Source organism: Hemitrygon akajei, chromosome 7 (genome assembly GCF_048418815.1).
Source record: "Hemitrygon akajei chromosome 7, sHemAka1.3, whole genome shotgun sequence".
NCBI classification, from domain to species: Eukaryota; Metazoa; Chordata; class Chondrichthyes; order Myliobatiformes; family Dasyatidae; genus Hemitrygon; species Hemitrygon akajei.
Genome location: NC_133130.1, coordinates 31,447,196 through 31,470,011, shown reverse-complemented (window position 1 = coordinate 31,470,011; position 22,816 = coordinate 31,447,196). Strand labels below are relative to the sequence as shown.

General features: G+C 43.6%; 1 protein-coding gene across 4 annotated transcripts in view; it reads left to right on the top strand.

Moving 5' to 3' along the window:
- grem2b (gremlin 2, DAN family BMP antagonist b) overlaps positions 1-14,116 on the top strand; it is a 41,468-nt gene extending 27,352 nt beyond the window's left edge. For all 4 annotated transcript variants that reach the window (XM_073050592.1, XM_073050589.1, XM_073050590.1 and 1 more), the window contains exon 2: positions 7,976-14,116. In XM_073050592.1, coding sequence (XP_072906693.1) covers positions 7,977-8,474 — 498 coding nt within the window. In that variant the 5' untranslated portion in view covers position 7,976 and the 3' untranslated portion in view covers positions 8,475-14,116. The remainder of the gene's footprint in view (positions 1-7,975) is intronic.
- Positions 14,117-22,816: the final 8,700 nt, after the last annotated feature.

The following is a 22,816-nucleotide window of genomic DNA, read 5'->3' as shown; positions in this document are numbered from 1 at the left end:
GCACTTTGACTTGCAATGATGAGTATCAGGAGGGAGATCAGTGAGGAGGACAATGGGCAAGGGAATCGCGTAGAGAGTGATCCCTGCGGAAAGTGGGAAGTAGGGGGAAGGGGAAAGGTGTGGCTGGTGGTGGATCCCGTTGAGATGGCAGAAGATACAGAGAATTATGTGCTGGACGCAGAGGCTGGCACAGTGGTAGGTGCTGACAAGAGGAGCCCTACCTATCCCTGGATGGGCGGCAGGAGGATAGGGTGAGAGCAGACATGCGTGAAGTGGAAGACATGTACTGGATTTATTTAGAAATATCTGCATTCAACAAGATTTTATCCACTTTATTTATTGAACATGGTTAGCATACATACTCTACAGGGTAAGGTAGAACAAATATGTTCGTTTGTGGCGACCCACTTCCCAGCGCACTCGAACCGGCTCACAAAGTGGCGCATGCCGGCATTGAGGCCGGTCCCAAAGAGGGCGCCAAGTCTGCTTCACCAGCAAGGGGAAAAGCCCGCGCACGGGACGGGACTGTGAATACAGCATTCCCGCCCGGGGAGGGCGGGATCAGGAAGGCTTTAAAGCGAGGCCGCGAAGTTTGAATAAACCTCTTTTGCAACTGCAGCTCACCGACTACGTGTCGTTATTTCAGCGCTGCGTGTAGCACACCGCTACAATTGGTGACCCCGATGGCCAAAATGATATTTGGACCGGAGATGAACGACGCCGCATCTGTTCATGCAGTTTCGTTAAAACTGCCAAGCTTCTGGACGCTGCAACCTCACCTATGGTTCCAGCAAGCAGAAGCCCAATTCCACATTCGGCAGATAACCTCGGATGCCACACGTTACTACTACGTGGTGAGCTCCCTCGACCAGGAGACAGCTGCCCAGGTTGAGGAGTTCATACAGTCGCCCCTGAAGGACGGCAAGTACACGGAATTCAAAGCCCTGCTCATAAGGACTTTCGGACTTTCACGGCATGAGCGGGCTGCCCGCTTACTGCACCTGGATGGTTTGGGAGACAGGCCACCGTCGGCATTGATGAACGAGATGCTGTCCCTGGCTGAAGGACACAAGCCCTGCCTCATGTTTGAGCAGGCGTTTCTGGAGCAGCTGCCCAAGGACATACGCCTGCTGCTGTCCGACGCTGATTTCAGCGACCCCCGGAAGGTGGCGGCCTGGGCAGACGTGATGTGGAAAGCCAAGAAAGTGAGTGGGGCGTCTGTCACACAGATCACCAGGCCACACTCCCAGCAGCAGACCAGACCAGGCCCGGCTGCAGAGCCCACTAACCCCCGAGGCAGGAGTGAGGAGACCAACGAACAATGGTGCTTCTACCACCAGCGGTGGGGCGCAGAAGCCCGCCGCTGTAGCCCGCCCGCCCTGCAAGTTCCCGGGAAACGCCAGGGCCAGCTGCCACTGATGGCTACAGCGGCTGGCCATCGGGATAGCCTCCTGTATGTCTGGGACAAGCAGTCGGGACGCCGCTTTTTGGTCGACACCGGAGCCAAGATCAGCGTCTTACCTCCGACGAGTTACGACACCCGCAACAGGTCACCGGGTCCCACCCTGAGGGCTGCGAACGGCAGCACAGTAAGGACCTACGGCACCCATACGGTACGGCTACAGTTCAGCTCCAGCCGGTTCACGTGGGACTTCACACTGGCCGCCATAGCCCAACTGCTCCTGGGAGCGGATTTTTTGCAAGCTCACAGCCTACTGGTCGACCTGCCAAGGAAGAGACTGGTCCACGCCGAGACCTTTCAAACGTTCTTCCTGGGTGAAGCCCAGTTCCCGGCCCCACACCTAGACTGCATCACGCTGTCCGACAATGACTACACAAGAGTCCTGGCGGATTTCCCATCGGTTCTGGTGCCGCAATTCACGGCAGCCATGCCCAGACATGGCGTACAGCACCACATCCCGACACAAGGACCACCCCTCCACGCCCGTGCTCGAAGGCTTCCCCCGGACAAGCTCCGACTGGCAAAGGAGGAGTTCAAGAGGATGGAGGAATTGGGGATCATTCGGCGGTCCGACAGCCCATGGGCCTCCCCCCTGCACATGGTGCCCAAAGCGACAGGGGGCTGGAGACCATGCGGCGACTACCGCAGGCTGAACGAGGCTACAACACCGGACCACTATCCTGTGCCGCACATTCAGGACTTTGCAGCAAACCTGTACAGCGCACGGATCTTCTCCAAGGTAGACCCCGTCCAGGGATACCATCAAATCCCGATGCATCCGGACGATGTCCCCAAAACGGCACTCATCACCCCGTTCGGCCTTTTCGAGTTCCTCCGCATGCTGTTCGGCCTAAAGAATGCTGCACAGACGTTTCAGCGGTTAATGGATGCGGTGGGACGCGACCTGGACTTCGTTTTCATCTATTTGGATGACATCCTCATAGCCAGCAGTAGTCGTCAGGAGCATCTGTCCCACCTCCGTCAACTCTACGCCTGACTGAGTGAATACGGCCTAACAATCAACCCGGCCAAATGCCAGTTCGGGCTCGACACCATCGACTTCCTGTGCCACAGGATTACTAAAGACGGGGCAACCCCTCTGCCCACCAAGGTAGACACGGTCTGCCATTTCCCCCGACCCACCACAATCAAAGGCCTTCAGGAATTTGTGGGTATGGTGGATTTCTACCACCGCTTCCTCCCTTCAGCTGCCCGAATGTTGGGTAAGGACAAGGACATTACCTGGGACGAGGAGTCCGCCACCGCTTTCATTAAAACCAAAGAAGCCTTGGCAAACGCTGCGATGCTAGTGCACCCCAGAACGGACGTCCCTACCACCCTCACAGTGGACGCATCTAACACGGCAGTTGGTGGGGTACTGGAGCAACTCATCGAGGGTCGCTGGCAACCCCTGGCATTTTTCAGCAAACACCTACGACCACCCGAGCTCAAATACAGTGCTTTCGACCGGGAACTGTTGGCGCGATACCTGGCAATCCGGCATTTCAGGTACTTCTTAGAAGGTAGACCCTTCACCGTGTTCACGGACCACAAACCACTTACCTTTGTGTTCACGAAAGCATCCGACCCCTGGTCGTCCCTCCAGCAGTGACATCTGTCCTACATCTCCGAATACACGACGGATGTCCGGCATGTCTCGGGAAAGGACAATGTTGTGGCGGACGCCCTCTCCCGTCCTAACATCCAAGCCCTGTCCTGGGGGTAGACTATGAAGCGCTGGCGGAGGCGCAGCAGGCAGATGAGGAGATCCCTAGTTACAGAACTGCAGTCTCCGGTTTGCAGCTCCTGGACCTCCCCGTAGGCCCAGGTGAGAGGACCCTACTCTGTGATGTCACCACCAGCCAACCCCTCCCCGTCGTCCCAGCAGCGCGGCACCTCCTGACTATCGTAGACCTGTTCACAAGATGGCCAGAGGCGGTCCCACTCACCGACACCACCTCCAAATCTTGCACCCAGGCACTGATTGCCACCTGGGTATCTCGCTTTGGGGTACCGGCCCACATTACCTCCGACAGTGGCGCCCAGTTCACCTCCAGCCTGTGGTCAGCTATGGCCAGCCTTTTGGGGACATAGCTGCACCACACAACTGCCTACCAACCACAGTCGAACGGACTAGTGGAGCGTTTCCACCGTCACCTGAAATCGGCTCTCATGGCCCGCCTCAAAGGGCCTAACTGGGTGGACGAGCTTCCCTGGGTCCTGCTCGGAATCCGCACGGCACCCAAAGAGGATCTGCACACCTCGTCAGCCGAGTTGGTGTGCGGCGCACCCCTGGTCGTCCCAGGAGAGTTCATAGGGGGCAAAAGGAAGAACCCGCAGCAGTCCTGGACAGACTACGCGAGAGGCTTGGTAACCTGGCCCCCATACCCACTTCACAGCATGGGCAGAACCCGACCTGTGTACCCAAAGACCTGTAAAACTGTAAGTTTGTTTTTGTACGACGGGGCGGACATCGGGCACCGCTACAGCGGCCCTACGAGGGGCCATTTACGGTGATCAGAAACAACGGGTCCACATTCGTGCTGGACATTGGGGGGAAAAGAGGAGGTTTTCACGGTGGACCGACTCAAACCGGCCCATGTGGACTTGGCGCAGCCGGTCGAGATTCAGGCACTGCGGTGCAGAGGCAGGCCTCCCAAACAGAGTCCAACCCAGACAGAGGACATTGGGGGGTGTATCGCCGGTTCTGGGGGGCGGGGTTATGTGGCAACCCACTTCCCAGCGCACTCGAACCGGCTCACAAAGTGGCGCGCGCCGGCATAGAGGCCGGTCCCAAAGAGGGCGCCAAGCCTGCTTCACCAGCAAGGGGAAAAGCCCCCGCGCGGGACGGGACTGTGAATACGCGCCCCCTACGGCATTCCTGCCCGGGGAGGACGGGATCAGGAAGGCTTTAAAAGCGAGGCCGCGAAGTTTGAATAAACCTCTTTTGCAACTACAGCTCACCGACTGCGTGTCGTTATTTCAGCGCTGCGTGTAGCACACCGCTACACGTTATTCATTATTCTTCATACCCTTCATTATTCACTGAACAGTCTTGTTGCTGAATCAGGTACTATTGACATCAAATTAAATAGCACCTTTAACAGATCAAAAACATGCTCAGATGTATCATGTTGTCAGGCAAAAGATAAATGAAAATGAGAGCAAGATGTTTGCGGAGATGAGGCAAGACTTGTTCAGAGAGATGGGGTTTTGAGAGTTCTTCAAAAGAGACAATCAGAATCAACTTTAATGTCATTGGCATATGTCATTAAATCTGGTGTTCTCTGGCAGAAGTACATTATAATACATCATAAATATCTGTAAATTACAATAAGAAGTATATGTAAATATAAAATTAAATAAGTAGTGCAAAAAGTGAGGGGGAGAAAGATAGTGAGGCAGGGTACATGGTTTCGTGGATTTATGGGCTATTCAGCAATCTGATGGTGGAGGTGAAGAAGCTGTTCCTGAAATGTTGAATGCCTGCCTCAGGGTCCTTTACTTCCTCCTCGATGGTAGCAAGGAGAAAAGCGCATGTCCTGGGTGATGGGGTCCTTAATGATAGATGCTGCCTTTTTGAGACGTCACCTTTTTAAGGTATCTTCCACGCTGAGGAGACTTGTACCCATGATGGAGCTGGCTGAGTTTACAAATTTCTGCAGTTTTTTCCCCGATCCTCTCCAGTGCCTTCTCTATACCGGATGGTGATACATCCAGTTAGGATGCTCTCCATGGTACATCTGTAGAAATTTGCAGGAAAGAAAGGTACGTATGTTGAGGTAGGATGTTTCAGAGCTTGGGTTCAGAGCACCTGAAGGTAATGGTAGAAAAATGAAATTTGGGGATGAATAGATCAGCAGAGGTCAAAGTAAGAGGGGCATTGATGTTTCAAAAGGTTAAAAGGCTGGAGGCTAATGCAGAAATTGGAAGGAACAAGGTTATGGAAGTACAAGAAGGTAAAACTTAGAATCAAGACATTGCAAAACTCTAATCCAATGTTGGTCCTTGGGTAGAGGGGAGATAGAACAATGGCATGAGTTAGGACATTAGAATACAGTTGGACCACTCAGGAATATTGTAGAATAGTAGAGTTTATAGGTAACAAAGACGGGGTTGAGGATTTCAGCAGTTGAGTTTTAACATGGATAAACCATAACTGCAGCTTCAGTTTGTCATTTACGAGCAATTGAAATTTTGACCCAGTTAAACTGTGGTGTAACTGGTGTGAAGGAATTTTTTCTAATAAAAATAAAGTTAAAGATAGTTGACTCTTTATTATCCTTTGGTGGAAGATTGGGACAAAGCATGCCCCGAGCTAGATCTCTGTGTGAGTCCATAGTGTGGAGCTGTCACTGTAATGTGGTCCTGCTGCTTTTCAGTGTTGTTATTAAGAAACCATTAGTAAACAGTTTAGTAAAATCAATGACTCCGGCCAGCACTCATTAATGGACATGCAAATAGCATTCCAGGAAATGTTTTACTGGGATAAAGGGCATAGAGTTTAAGAAGATAAGACCATTCCAGCCACAGCATTAGATGAATGACTTTTTAAGCCTGCTCTTTTCCTCATAAACTATTAAGCTGAACTTTTCCCAAACTATTGCAGATATTTCTTTCATATTCATGTGAATCTAACCTGCAAGAACAAAACAAAACAAACAAAAAAAGAGATTCTTAGTATATCAAGAAACATCTGTGGAGTGAAAATCATATTTCTCGTGCAGGCAAAAGGCCTTTTGCAGAATTCTAATGAAAGATGGTCAACCTTAGCCTAGTTAACTGAGTTTCCCATTCCTCTGATGCTGTTGGACCTACTATTCAAAGTTTATTATCAAAGTATGTATACAATATACAACTTTGAGATTTGACTCCTTACACTCAGCCACAAAACTAAGAAACCCAATCGAGCCCATTAAAAAGACCATTTGATGCAGTAATTTATGATTTTGTTTGCTAACAGCAAGTCTTCACTGTGCTTCACCAGCACCTAAACTTTTATTTCAGATTTTCAGCATTTGAGTTTCCTCCATAATCCCTGCCCCCTTTTAAAATAAGAACATGATGTCCTTTTTACATCTTATTTATTTGTAAGCTTTGTCTGTGTTTGCAATAAAGGTCTTGCAATAAAGCTTTGATATTAAAACAAAGTAATTTTCATTAATTTCCCTTATTCCTCATTTATTTTCTTTCAGCTCATTGGAAAAAATAAGCCCATTTGTAGTTAATGATGAAATTCAATTTATGATAGTTAGAGATAACACCTTCAAACTTTGACATCTACATACAATTCACATACTTTGCAAAAGAATGATAAATTATTCTTCGGTCTGACTTTTCTCTCTTGAATGGTATCTGATACCACAGATGTCAGCAGAAGGCCAGCATCTATTTTACCTTTACAACATCAGTCAAGTTTAGACACCAAATATAATCATAGGAACAAGGTCAACCTTCCTTCCCAAGGCCGTAACTCTCATCTCTGTGCAGTGCTCCATCTAGTGGAGGGGCTAGAGGTGAATAGATAAAAATCTATTTAATGCTGCAGTCAAGGTGAAAATTAAGCTGGGGGCTCAAAAGTGCCATCTCCTGGTTGTGAGGAGACTCATGTTAATGGTGACTGGTGTTGCTATATGAGGACAACAAACTGGTAGATAGAGCAGTCCCTGAATTTGACTCCTCAGTTCTCAAGGTTATATGTTTCACATTTTGTCCTATTAGGGATGGCTGAGGGGATGTTTTGCCACCAAAAGGTAGATGGCTAACTAGAGAATAAGCATTAGCATGCTCAGATGTTGTATTTGGTGAAGGGGATGGGTTTGAGAGGTATAGGCCTCCTCAATAACATTAGGAACAAGGGCACCTGTGGAGATATTTAATGTACTCCTGAAAGTGTAATCAAATTTAAATCTAGGTTTCAAATTGTAAAGCCCCTTACCCAATCTATTCAGTTCTCTTTTTCATCTTTTGAACATGATCCAAGACCAGTGAGCTCTGATCAAACTGGATACTTCAATGATACATTTGTGCGTACTTTATCCAGCTCAATTCAGCCTAATATTACCAAGTCTGAATAGTATACTTAGAGGCATTATACTGTACAGTATATGTTCAGTGTTGGCCAGGTTAGGTCAGAGATGGAGAAAAGTCAGAATTGCTGGTGCTCAGGTTCAAGTTGGCCAATGTTTTAGCTCCATAATCAAGGTGACCCCCTACATTAGACGTGGAACATCAAGATAAGGTAGAAGAATTGGAACTGGTGTCTGGGGTGGTCCCACCTCAGAAAAAAACAAAGTTTCACCCTCTGATTGTGAAACCTAAGGCATACATAAGTTGCACTTGATCACATTAAAAAGCGATTCGGGCACTAGGTAGGTCTGATTGGAATAATTATATTTTCTCTTAAAGTAAGGACAGTAATGCACCTATTGTGTCAGAAGTCAAGGAATGACAATTAAATCGGTATTTAACTGTATAGAACATTGCTTCACTCTCTGTTTTTTTTTTCCGTAGGATGTATCAGAAGTTCATCATCCTCCTTTTCCTGGTTGGGACATTAATGGTGGCGGTGGAATTGAAAAAAAATCGGCCTCCCGGAGCCATTCCTCCCCTTTACAAGGGAAATACCAACAGCTCAGAGAAGCGCAGGAGACCCGATGTCCTAGCGTCCAGCCAAGAGGCACTAGTGGTGACAGAGCGCAAGTACCTGAAGAGCGACTGGTGTAAAACCCAGCCCCTCAGGCAAACCATTAATGAGGATGGTTGTCTGAGCCAAACTGTCATCAACAGGTTCTGCTATGGACAATGCAACTCCTTCTATATCCCCAGGCATGTTAAAAGGGATCAAGAATCTTTCCAGTCCTGTGCCTTCTGTAAACCACAGAAATTTACTACCCTGACTGTCAAGCTGGACTGCCCTGACCTGCAACCTCCCTTTAGACACAAGAAAATCCAGCGAGTCAAGCAGTGCAAATGTATGTCAGTAAATGTGAATGACTGGAGCAAGCAGTGAGATAAGATAAACAACTACAGCCTCCCTAGTTAGTAGGAAATACACCCAACTTCCAGCACAGCCATCAGATAAAATACCTGTAGAAAACAAACACTGTACAAAACCTGCCCTAATGCATGAGCAACATTTTAGTTTGAGCATGGCCAGTATTTAGGTGGGAGAGTTGGGCTGAATACCCTGGTCATCCAAACACTGAATACCTGTAAAAAATCTTAATTGTTACAGAAAAGGAACAAAATCCTTCTGACAAAATTTTGTTTCAAAATAAATTCCATTCTAATATTACAAGCTGCCCTAAACCCATTTGCCGGCTCCAAATAGTTGAAATACAACCGTCCCTATTCTGTCTATCTTTAAAGATATTTTCTTACAGTCTGGACATTTTCACTTTCATTTTGCTCACTGCTGTCGCCCATGATTTGATACGGATGTGGTGCCAAACCAGATAGGAGACTTTTTGATGGTTCAATGCAGATAAGAGAATTTGAACTGCTTAGACTGTGGACAGACATGAACTGTGCTCCTGGTGCACAGAGACAGAGCCTGGGACTGAGCCAGTTCTCTGCACCTCTGAACAGCCAGAAATCCAGATCTTCAACAATGTTTTACATGGGATTATGCTGATCAAACTGCATTGAAGATAATAGTATATATTTAACTATTCAAAACATTTTTTAATTATTATTTTCCTTCTTTGGCCTTTTGTATTTCAGTATTCATGACCATAATTTTGTACATACAAGTATGAATTAATGGCACTTTTCAAACATTATCTCAATGGAGCTGAATATAGAAAAGGCACTAAATTGACAATGGATTATATTTCCTCTCTTCTTTTATAAACGATTATTGTTAATATATGATGAAAGTGTAAATTAGTACAGTTATTTGTTGTATATTCTTTATTTTATCTTTTTTAACTGCATGTGGACAGTATTTTGTTCTGGTGTTTCAGAAGTGACAGTGAGCCGTGTTGTGCGGTCTCAATAATACAGCATTGTAATAGAAGGTAGTTATTCCACTATATGTTTTTGTTGCATTTAGTATCGCATAGAAATGCAAGTTGAAACTTAACTGTCAGAAGGGACATGGTATTAATTAAGAAAAAAAGTTTGTGCCACAAATATTTTTGCTCAATTAAGCCCACTCATTACAGTGTAGATACACAAAGTATTCCTGCAGATTATGTAGAACAAAGGGGAAAACCATTTATTGCATTGCTATTTTACACATGAAAAGATTTTAAGCACTTGGGATCTAAAAGGCATAATGAGCAAAACATGGAGTCGTAACAGTAAAAGCTTTTTAGTTGAACAGATCAGTTTGTTTACAGGCAAGTACATTTTTGTTCTGCAGATTTCATCAAACGTTGTTCAGAGGCCATTGCAGGGTGATTGTAACCCTTGGTGTAATGGTGGAATTCTACTTAATAATTGAATCTCAAAATAATGAGCAAAATGCTGGACTTAAATTGACTATTGTCTGGGTTTGCGGTCTGGTACTGATGATCCCAATCTGTTGACAATGATACTGAGTAATGGCCCTGGGTCTTTAGCAGTGGTGTCTCGGACCAGCATCTTTTCCCTCGCAATTTTACAATATTTTGACTGTGGTCTGCCTTTCTGGACCATTTGCCGTAGTTATTCAGTTCTTGTTTCCTTCAGTAGCCCCACAACATGGACAAAAGTTTTTCATCCAATTGTACAGTTGATTATGATTTCATAGGAGTCAATTTGACTTTGACAGATTCCCACATTCTGGTTTTTTAAAACTCTTCCCTTGTCCAACAGTAGCTAATTTTCCTTAGACCTTAAGGTTTAATATTCTACCTGAGTTATTGAGTCATAGAGCACTACAGCACAGAAACACGCCCTTTGCCCATTTAGCCCATGTTAAATTGTTATTCTGCCCAATCCATAAGACATAGGAGCAGAATTAAGCTATTTGGTCCATTGAGTCTGTCCTGCTATTCCATCATGGCTGATTTATTATCCCTCTCCACCCCATTCTTCTGCCTTTGCCCCTTAACCTTTGACTCCCTGATTAATCGAGAAGCTATCATCCTCCGCCTTAAGTATATGACTTGGCACACCCAGCCATCTATGGCAATGAATTGCACAGATTCACCACCATCTGGCTAAGGAAATTTTTCCTCATCCTCATCTCTGTTCTAAATGGAAGTTCCTGATTTCTGAGTCTGTGCCCACTGGTCCTGGACTCCCCCGTCACAGGAAACACCCTCTCCGCATCCGATCTATCTAGGCCTTTCAATATTTGATATGTTTCATTGAGATCCCCCCCGCTTCATCTAAACATTCATCTACATCCCCAGAGTCAATGAATACTTCTCATTTGCTAATGACTTCATTCCTGGGATGATTCTCGTGAACCTCCTCTGGACCACTTCAATGTCAGCACATCTTTCCTTAGATAAGGGGCCCAAAACTGCTCACAATACTCCAAGGGCAGTCTGATCAATCCCTTATAAAAGCTCAGCATTATATCTCTGCTTTTGAATTCTAATTCAACCAAAATGAATGTCAACATTGCACTTGCCTTCCTCACCACCGATTTAAGGAAGCCTGCACAATGGCTCCCAAGTCGCAGTGCAGCTCCGGTTTTTGAAATTTCTCCCCATTTAGAAAATAGTCCATGATTTTACTCTTCAACCAACATGCATGACCATGCATTTTCCTGCACTGTATTCCATCTGCCACTTTGTCTATTCTCTCAATCTGTCTAGCAGACACCCTGCTTCCTTAACACTACCTGCCCCTTCACTTATCTTCATATTGTCTGCAAATTTGGCCACAAAGCCATCAATTCATTCATCAGAATCATTGACATACAGTGTCAAAAGTAGTTCCAGCAACAAGCCATGCAGAACACCACTAATCACTGGTAGCCAACCAGAAAAGGTGCCCTTAATTCGCACTCTTTGCCTCCTGCGAGTCAGCAAATCTTTTTTCCATGCTAGCATCTTTTCTGTAAAACCAAAGGCTTATATTTTGTTAAGCAGCCTGATTTGCACCACCTTCTCAAAGGCCTTCTGAAAATCCAAATAAACAACATCCACGGACTCTCCTTTGTCTATCCTGCCTGTTATTTCCTCAAAGAATTCTAACAGATTAGTCAGGCAAGATTCCAACATCTTCACAACCACTGAAGTCAGGCTTACTGGCCTATAATTTTGTTTCTTCAGCCTCCCTCCCTTCTTAAGGAGTGGGTTGATACTTGCAGTTTTCCACACCTCTGGAACCATTGCAGAATCTGACAATTCTTGAAAGATCATTATTATTGCCTGTACAATCTCTTCAACTACCCTCTTCAGATCCCAGGGAATAGTCCATCTGGTCCAGCAGACTTGCCTACCTTCAGAGCTTTTGGCTGCCCAAAAGCCTTTGCCTTAGTAATGACACTCACTTTTGCCCATGACACTCTCACATTTCTGGCATTCTACTAGTGTCTTCTGCTGTGAAGATTGATATTTGTTCTGTTTGTCATTTCTTTGTCCCCCATTTCTACAGCATCATGTTCCAGTGGTCCAATATCAACTCTCATCTTTCTTTTAATCTTTATATATCTGAAAAATAATCTTGTATCCTTTCTATGTTATTGACTAGCTTACCTTCCCTATTTCATCTTTTCCCTCCTTATGGCTTTTTTTAGTTGTCTGCTGTCGGATTTTAAAAACTTCCCAAGATTCTAACTTCCCACTAATTTTTGCTCTATTTTAATTCCTCTCTTTCACTTTTATGTTGGCTTTAACTTTCCTTGTCATCCACGATTGTGTCATTCTGCCTTTAGAATACTTCTTTGTTGCAATGTATCTATCCTGTGCCTTCTGAATTGTTCTTCGAAACTTCAGCTTCCATTCAACTTTGGGTAGCTCCTCTCTCATGCCTCTAATTCCCTTTCTTCCGCTGTAGTCCTGATACATCTGATATTAGCTTCTCCTTCTCAAACTGCAGGAGGAATTCTATCATGTTATGATCACTGCCTCTCAAGGTTTTCTTCATCTTAAGCTCCCTAATCAAATCTGGGTCATTACATAGCACCCAATCCAGAATTGCCATTCACCTAGTTCGCTCAATCACAAGCTGCTCTAAAAAGCTTTCTTGTAGGTGTTCTACAAATTCCCTTTCTTGGGATCCAGCACCACCCAGGTTTTCCCAATCTACCTGCATATTGAAATCCCACATGATTATTGCAGCAATTTTCTTACATGCGTTTTCTATTTCCCAATGTAATTTGTAGCCCGCATACTAGATACTGATTGGAAGCCTGTATATAACTCCCATCAGGTCTTTTTAGTCTCATTCAACTCCTAGGTAATAGCCCTCCATAACCCTCCCATCCAAGTACCTATCCAAAGTTGTCTCAAATGTTGAAATTTAACCTGCTTCTGAGTGAAGCCCCCTCTCAAATTCCCCTGAAATATTTTACCTTCATCCTTAGCATATAACCTCTAGTTCTAGTTTCACCCAATCTCAGTGAAAAAAAGCCTGCTTCATTAATCCTATTTATACCACTCATAATTTTGTATACCTCTATCAAAAATCTCTTCATTCTCCTATGCTGCATGTAATGAAGTCCAACATATTCAACCCTTCCCTATAACTCAAATCCTCAAGTCCTGGTAACATCCTTGTAAATTTCCTTTGTACTCTTTTTAATCTTATGGAAACCTTTCTTGTAGTTAGGTGACCAGAAATGTACACACTACTCCAGTTTAGGCCTCATTAGCATCTCATAGAAATTGAACATAGCATTCCAATTCTCATCACTTACCAACTTTATTCATTTTCATGGATTCATTCTTGGATTGTTTCTCAATCAGATCTCAATGTTGGAGTCTTGAACTGTCACTAGATGTTAAAATCAATATAGAGAAAATTCATGTGAAAATTCACAGTGTTAATCAAGGTTGAACTCTGAGCGTTCAATGTCTCAGATTCAAAGTCTTCAATTGAGTAACATTCCAGTCATTTATAGATAGAAAGAATTTACTTCTGTCCTTTCTACAGTCTGGTTTGTTTCCTTTCTGTTCACTCATTGATAATATCTGCATCCTTCAAATCCCATAGACAACGTAATCATCAAAGTGTAAGACATCTACCATTGCCTACAATCACATTTAGAAATACATTCTTATCTTACAAAAATTACACAGGGAATGACAGGCATCAGCTTGGATTTGATTTGTTCCAAAAGTTAAGTTTAATATTTTTTTAAAATCTGAACAATATAATTTGGTATTGAGGTTCATGATATATAAAGAAAGTTGCCTTGTACTGGCTAGAAGAGCTTACAAAGATTTATGGATACTATTAAAATGAAGAAGTGCTATCACACTGAGAAATATGATTATTTTAAAGTTACTCTGTAAATTATATAGAAGAAAATAATAAATAAGTTCTTGAATTACAAAGAAATTGTCCATTGTCTCAAGTTTGTGATTAAAGCCAATAAATGTTGGAGATAAACAGGACAGTCAGTATCTGCGGAGTGAGAATCAGGTTAATGTTTCAGCCAATTAACTTTTTATCACATGAACTTTGATGTTTGTGAATTAGTTCTCTCTAACGCATCATGGTATAGAACTCAAGAAATAAAATACAACTTCATGAATTTTTATCAGACCTTTCAGTCTGTTTGCTTCCTTGATTTCCGATGTCTTGATAACATTACAACCAGTTGATATAATTGGAAATCAGCATAACTGCTCCAGAGTGAAAAGTCTCCACCTCAAAAACCCACAATATAAAATTATATGGATTTGATCCTCTATGTGTATTGTGTTCATTAATTTTCATGAATTTAGGATAATTAAGAGTATTACTGTTGAATCCCAGCTAATTACCCAGGGACCACATACAATGTACAGGGCAATACCTGGACACTTACAAGAGGTAGTGCTGCTTGAAGTTATCACTGAGCTTTCTAGTGAAGTGTACTCCAGTGGGTGATCTTGTCTTGCTTGCTAACATATCTCAAGTTTAAGTTCAAGTTGCATTGTCATTCAGCCTTACATGGATACCCACAAATACAACCAAACAAAACAGTGTTCTTGCAGGGCCAAGGTGCAAAATTCAGCATCAACAGTCATACACTGCACAAGGTCATATAGCACAAATAAGATAGCAGTCAACATACAGTCACACAAAAAATATATACAGCCCAAGTTCCTGTGTCCTGTAGACTGATGGTGTGTGTACGCTGTTGACAAGAACAAACCCACAGCAGTATCTATGTGACATGTATGAGAAGAAATAGGCTTTTGCAGGAAAATGGTTGTTCTTCACATAAAAGTTTATCATTTCTCCATGTTAGTGCTAATAACTTCATGATTCCAGGACTAAAACACTGAATTTACAAATTTACAGGCCATTGTAATTGTTATTCCCTTTCCCTGGCTGCTCTCCAACATGGAAGTCAGTAGCTGAACAGAACTTAGAGAACTTATCCAGCACTTACACTGAAAAATATTCTCCAATGCAGGAACAGTTGTCTATTAATTTCAGTGGAAAGGAAGACTGCTAGAGACCAAAAAGAACCTCGAAGGTAATGCAAGACGAAAAGTGCTAGAAATAGTCAGCAGGTCAGGCAGCATCAATAGACCAAGAAACCGATCTTAATGTTTCAGAAAACAAATACCGTAGATTCCGGACTACAGAGCGCACCTGATTAAAAGCCGCTGGCTCTAATTTTAGAAATAAAATCATTTTTTTTATTATACAGGCCGCTTCGGATTTTAGGCCGCACCGAATTTCAGGCGGAACGGATTTTCGGCGCACTGGATTTCCGGCGGACCGGATTTTCGGTGCACTGGATTTCCGGCGGACCGGATTTTCGGCGCACCGAATTTTCGGCCGCTTGTAATATGAGATATTTACACAGAAAGATATTACACGTGTTGGGCTTCAAATTCTGCCCTGTGTTCGTTTTGGAAGAGAGACAACCAACACCGGATTACAGTGCAGCGTGGCTTTATTGCAGAACGCGTTTTGCCTTCCCCTTACATTCTGCTCTTATTTATACTCCTTTTTCCCCCAAACCAAACCCTCGCTACACATATTTGGTAAGGCTAAACTTTGTTATACCTACCGGTATTTGGTAACATCGGACACTTGTGTCCTTATTGGCCCGATACCATTCACACACGAGTTTTACTGTTTTTGTGCAGCGGAATCCTCAGTTTCGCTCCCTCCCTCCCTTGTACTGCTGTCTAATATCACGTGAGCCATTCCTGACCTGAAGCGGCAGTCCCAAATTAAATCTCCACCGTCTCACCATCGATTCATGTATGCCAAGATTACGCGCAGCAGCTCGATTTCCTTGTTCAACCGCCAGATTGATTGCCTTTAACTTAAAAGCTGCATCATATGCTTTTCTTCGAGTGTTTTCCATGTTGATGAGGGTGAGTACAAATGGCTGATTTACAATAATTTGTGAAGTGCGCTTGATTTATCGTACAATTTCATTGGACCTCTGTGAACTACTCATCAATTTTATTGGTCTACTGTTACGAGGCAAAATGTTTTGGCGGCATGGGAAAAAACTTTCTATTAGCCGCACCTTATTATAAGCCGCTATGTTCAATGCTGTTCAAAGCATGGGAAAAAAGTAGCGGCTTATAATCCGACATCTACGGTATGCTTTTAATTTGCGAAGAGGGAGAGGATGGAAAAGTCTGAGAGAATACTTTTAATTAGATGGAGACAAACAGTGTCCCAATAATGCAAATGCTTTCAGTGCAGTCTAATTAACAAATGAAAGTTAGAAAGGTGGGGGGGGGGGGGGTGTGGTTTGGGAAAAATCAAAATAATGGGCTGGAACTCTGAGATAAGATCATAAGATTTAGGAGCAAATTTAGGCCATTTGGCTCATCATGTCTGCTTTGCCATTTCATCATGGCTGATCCAATTTTTCTCTCAGCCCCAATCTCCTGCCTTCTCCCTGTATCCCTTCAGGCCCTGACCGATAAAGAATCTATCAACCTCTGCGTTAACTATACATAAAGACTTGGCCTCCACAGCTGCCTGTGACAAATAATCCCACAGATTCACTACTCTTTGGCTAAAGAAATTCCTCCTCAACTCAGTTCAAAAAGGATGCCCTTCTATTCTGAGGCTATGTCCTCCGGTCCTAGACAATCCCACCATAGGAACCATCCTCTCCACATCCACTCTATCAAGGCCTTTCACCATTTGGTGGGTTTCAATGAGGTCACTTCTCATTCTTCTGAATTCTAGTGAATACAGGCCTGGAGCCACCAAATGCTCTTCATATTACAAGCCATTCAATTCTCGAATCATTTTCATGAACCTCCTTTGAATCCTTTCCAGTTTCAGCACATCCTTTCTAAGATAAGGAGCCTAAAACTGCTCACAATACTCTAAGTGAGGTGAAACAAATGCTTTATAAATTTTCAACATTAATTCCTTGCTTTTATATACTAGTCCTCCGGAAGTGAATGCTGACATTGCAGTTATCTTGCTTACCGTAGACTCAACCTGTAAACTAACCTTTACGGAATCCTGTATAAGGACTCCCAAGTCCCTTTGCACTGCAACTCAGTTTTTGTATTTTCTCCCAATTTAGAAAATAGTCAACCCTTTTATTTCTTCTACCAAAGTGCATGACCATACACTTCCCAACACTGTATTCTATCTGCCATTTCTTTGCCCATTCTCCTAATCTGACAAAATCCTTCTGTAGCCTTTCTACTTCCTCAAAACTACCTGCCCCTCCACCTATTTTCATATTACAATAGACAATAGACCATAGGTGCAGAAGTAGACCATTCAGCCCTTCGAGCCTGCTCAGCCATTCTGAGATCATGGCTGATCATCTACTATCAATACCCGCTTCCTGCCTTGTCCCCATATCCCTTGATTCCCCTATCCATAAGATACCTATCTAGCTCCTTCTTGAAAGCATCCAGAGAATTGGCCTCCAGTGCCTTCCGAGGCAGTGCATTCCACACCCCCACAACTCTCTGGGAGAAAAAGTTTTTCCATAACTCTGTCCTAAATGACCTACCCCTTATTCTCAAACCATGCCCTCTGGTAGTGGACTCTCCCAGCATCTGGAACATATTTCCTGCCTCTATCTTGTCCAATCCCTTAATAATCTTATACGTTGCAATCAGATCCCCTCTCAATCTCCTTAATTCCAGCGTGTACAAGCCCAGTCTCTCTAACCTCTCTGCGTAAGACAGTCCGGACATCCCAGGAATTAACCTCGTGAATCTACGCTGCACTTCCTCTATAGCCAGGATGTCCTTCCTTAACCCTGGAGACCAAAACTGTCCACAATACTCCAGGTGTGGTCTTACCAGGGCCCTGTACAAATGCAAAAGGATTTCCTTGCTCTTGCACTCAATTCCCTTTGTAATAAAGGCCAACATTCCATTAGCCTTCTTCACTGCCTGCTGCACTTGCTCATTCACCTTTAGTGACTGATGAACAAGTACTCCTAGATCTCTTTGTATTGTCTGAAAACATTGCAGAAAACCATCAATTCCATCATCCAAATCATTGATATATAATCTAAAAAGAACCTGTCCCAAAATAGACCTCTGTGGAAGACCACTAGTCACCAGCAGCTGACCAGAAAAGGCTCTCTTTATTCCCACTCTTTGCCTCCTGCCAATCAGCCATTTCTTTATCTATGCAGTCCTCCATGTAATACTATGGGTTCGTAGCTTGTTAAGCAGCCTCATGTGAGGCACCTTGTCAAAGGCCTTCTGAAAATCCAAGTACACACCATCAACCAATTCTCCCTTGTCTATCCTGCTTGTTATTTCTTCAAAGAATTCCAACAGATTTGTCAGTCAAGATTTTCCCTTGAGGAAACCATGCTGACTATGGTCTATTTTATCATGTCCTTCCAAGTACCCTGACACCTCATTCGTAATGATTGACACCAATACCTTCCCAACCACAATCTTCTGCATCACTCTCTTCTTGAAGAGTGGAGTGACATTTGCAATTTTCCAGTCTTTCGGAACCATTCCAGAGTCTAGTAATTCTCTGGGGTGTACACTATCTGGTCCGGGTGACTTGTCTACCTGCAGACCTTTCAGTTTCCTAGGAACCTTCTCTCTAGTTATAGCAACTTCACACACTTCATGACCCCAACACCTGGACCTTCCACCATACTGCCAGTGTCTTCCACAGTGAAGACTGACACAAAGTATTTATTCAGTTAATCTGCTATTTCATTGTCCCCCATTACTACCTCTCCAGCATCATTTTCCAGCAGTCTGATATCCCCTCTTGGATCTCTTTTACACTTTATGTAACTGAAGAAACATTTGGTATCCTCTTTTGGTATACTTTCATATTCCACTTTTACTGTCTTGATGACTTTTTTAGTTGTCTTCTGTTGGTTTTTAAAAGCTAACTTCCCACTATTTTTTGCTCTATTATATGCCCTCTCTGTGTCTTTTATGTTAGCTTTGACTTCTCTTGTTAACCATGGTTGTGTTATCATTCCTTCAGAATAGTTCTCAAAGTGATGTGTACATCCTATGCCTTGTGAATTCCTTTCAGAAATTCCAGCCGTTGCTGCTTTGTCTTCATCTCTGCCAGTGTTCTTTTCCAATCAATTCTGTCCAACTCCCCTCTCATGCCTCTGTAGTTCCCTTCATTCCACTGTAATACTGATACATCTGAATTTAGCTTCTCCTTTTCAAATTTCTGACCGAATTCAATCATATAGCGATCACTTTCTTCTAAGGGGTCTTTTACCTTAAGCTCTGTAATCAATTCTGGCTCATTGCACAGCACCCAATCAAGATTAGCTGATCCCCTAGTGAACTTAACCATGAGCTGCTCTAAGAAGCCATCTTGTAGGCACTCTAGGAAATCCTCCTCTTGGTATCGAGCACCAAACTAATTTTCCCAATCAACCTGCATTTTGAAGTTCCCCATGACTATTGTAACACTGCATGCATTTTCTATCTCCCATTGTAATTTGTAGGCCACATCCTTATACTTTTTGGGGGTCTGTATACAACTCCCATCAGAGTCTTTTTACCCTTACAGTTCCTTAGCTGTATCCACCATGATTCAACATGTTCTGACCCTATATCACCTCTTCCTAATGATTTAATTTCATGTTTCACCAACAGAGCAATGCCAGCCCCTCTGCTTTCCTGGCTGTTCTTTTGATACAATGTGTATCCTTAGACAATAAGATTCCAGCTACAGTCTTCGTTCAACCATGATTCAGTGATGCTTACGACATCATGCCTGCCAATCTGGAACTGTGCTGCAAGCTCATTTACCTTATTCCATATACTGCGCGCGTTCAAATACAACACCTTCAGTCCTGTATTCACCCCTTTTGATTTTGTCCACCTTTTCCATTGCAACTCAGCCTGTTGAGCGCAATTTTGCCCTATCAACAGCCTCTCCTCACCACACATGCCTCTGTTTGTAAATCAGCTACCTCATCTTCAGCACTATTATTCACCTTTCCTACAATGCTCCTTGCATTGAAATATAAGCAACTCAGGACGATAGTTGCGCTATGATCAACCTTTTGATTCCTAACATTTTCTGACCAACATTTGCACCCACAACCTCTCCACTAACTGTTTTGACACTTAGGTTCCCATCTGCCTGCAACGCTAGTTTAAACCCCCAACATACAGCATTAACAAAGCTTCCTGCTAGGATATTAGTCCCCTCTGGTTCAAGTGCCAACCATCCCATCTGTATAGGTCCCAACTTCCCAAGAAGTGGGCCCAGTGATCCAAAAACTTATGCCCTCCCTCCTACACCAGCTCCTCAGCCACATGTTAAACTGTATGATCTTCCTAGTTCTGGCCTCACTAGCACACGGCGTGGTAGCAATCCTGAGATCACAACCCCGGAGGTTCTGCCCTTAACTTAGCACCTAACTCCCTGACCTCCCTCTGCAGAACCTCTAGACTTGTCCTACCCATGTCATTGGTATCGACATGGACCACGACTTCTGCCTGTTTCCCCTCCCGATTAAGAATGCTGAGGACTCAATCCGAGAAATCCTGGACCATGGCATCCGGGAGGCAACATACCATCCAGGAATCTCATTCTTGCTCACAGAACCTCCTGTCCATTCCCCTACTAATCAATCCCCTATCACCACAGTGTGCCTTTTCTCCCCTTTCCCTTCTGAATAACAGAGGCAGGCTCAGTGCCAGGGACCTGACCACTGTGACTTTCCTCTGTTAGGTCATCGCCTTTAACAAGGTCCTCCATGGCAGACTAATCTGGAAGATTAGGTCACATAGGATTTAAGAGGAGTAACTGAGGTTGATCCAAAATTACCTCAATGTTAAGAAGCAGAGGGTGCTGGTTGAAGATCAATTCTCCAGTTGAAACCATGTGACCAGTGGGGTACTTTAGGATTAGTGTTCGGACATCTGGTATTCATTATTTATGACATAAATAATTATCACATAAATCTTATGTGAAGAATTTGAATGTGAATGTGCATGAAACTGTTACCAAGTTTGCTGATGATCCTAAATTAAGGGGTCTTGTTGATACTGAAGCAGGTTATAATGAATTGCAAAGAGATATTGATCAGAGGAGCGATGGCTGAGGAATGGCAAATGAATTTCAATTTCGATAAGTATAAGGTGAAAAATTTTGGACAGTCACACCAGGGTAGGGCCTAAATAGTGAGTAGCGTGTCAGTGATGAGTGATGTGGGACGGAGAAAGATGAGGGTACAAGCGCACAGCTCACTGAAAGCAGCCACACAAGTGAAGTGAATGACAGTGAAGATGTTTCGCATGCTGGTTTTAATCAGTCAGGGTATCAAGATTAGGAGTAGGGACATTATGTTACAGTTATGTAAGTCATTGGTGAGGCAGTGCTTGGGGTATTGTCTGCAGTTTTGATCACCCTGTTACAGGAAAGACATTGTTCATCTGGAGAAAGGGCAGAAGAGATTTATGAGGATGTTGCCTGGCCCAGAGGGCCTGAGTTATAAGGGGAGGAAAGCCATACTGGATCTTTATTCCCTGAAGAGTAGGAGAATGAGGGGTGACTTCAAAGGAGTTTATAAAATCATGAAGGACATGGACAAAATCATGTTCCTATCCCCAGTGTTGGGAAGTCCAAAATTAAAAGGCACATATACAAGGTAAGAGGGGAAACATTTAAAAGAGACCTGAGAGGTAACAGAGGGTAGTGAGTATGTGGAATGAGCTGCCAAAGGAAATGATCAAAGCAGGTTGCAATATTTAAGAGGCATTTAGATAGGTAGATTGAGGGGAGGGGCTTAGAGTGTTATGGAGGAGAGGGGCTTTTGTGTGTTGTATTACTCTGTTATTCTATACCTCAATGAGTACCTAACACAAACATAAAAGCCTGGTTATTTGAAATTGTTTACTTCAACATTGAGTCATAAGGGCTGGAACTTGACCAGACAAAAGGTGAGACAGACATAATAACAGGTCAAAGGTGGAGATGCCAGCATCGAAGTGAGAAGTGGAATTAACATGATGGACCACTAGAAACTCAGGGTCACCCTTGTGAGCTGAGCAAAGATGTTCTACAAGGTGGCTTCCCATTCTCTGGTTGGTTTTCTCCAAAGTAGAAGGGAACACAACAGGAGTATTAAATGATTGGAGAAATGCAAATAAATCACTGCTTCATCTGGAAGAATAGTATCAATTCCTTTCGTGGTGGGAATATATGAGGAAAAATGGTAGGTATTGTATCTCCTGCATCTGTGTGGATCAGTGCCATGAAGAGAATGACTGGTGGAAATGGAAGTTGACAAGGAATTCACAAAGTGAACAGTCCCTTTGTAATACTGGGAGGAGAGGGCATTATCTGTTTGATGGCAGAATCTCATCGGAGAATGTGGAAATTATTGAGTCAATATACATACTCTGTTGAATTAAATGAGTTCAGATAAATATAATAGCTTAAAAGATTTTATGCACTGTATTTTCATGAAAAATGCATTGTGTTGATCTTTAAATGATCAGAGAAATACAGAAACATACCGGTACATAATTTTTTTGGTAAGTTTGATTGTTGGTTAAGCAAAAAGCCTTTGATAGCCAGCTGTCAAAGGCTTTTTAGTAGGATTGGTCCTGGGGCTTATTCGATCTTGTCTCCTCCAGCCCCACCCCTATCTGCCCTACGGTTTACATGATGACATATTTTTGTGCAAGACCTGGCTCTACACTGGGTCTTATTGCTAAGGATCAGGCCACCTTTATAACATTCAGAAGACACTGGTGGAGCTGCAAAATATAAGTTCCATCTACCACACAGGTTAGCAGCAATCGTGGGTGGTTTTTGGCTGGCAGCAGATTGCAGCCCATT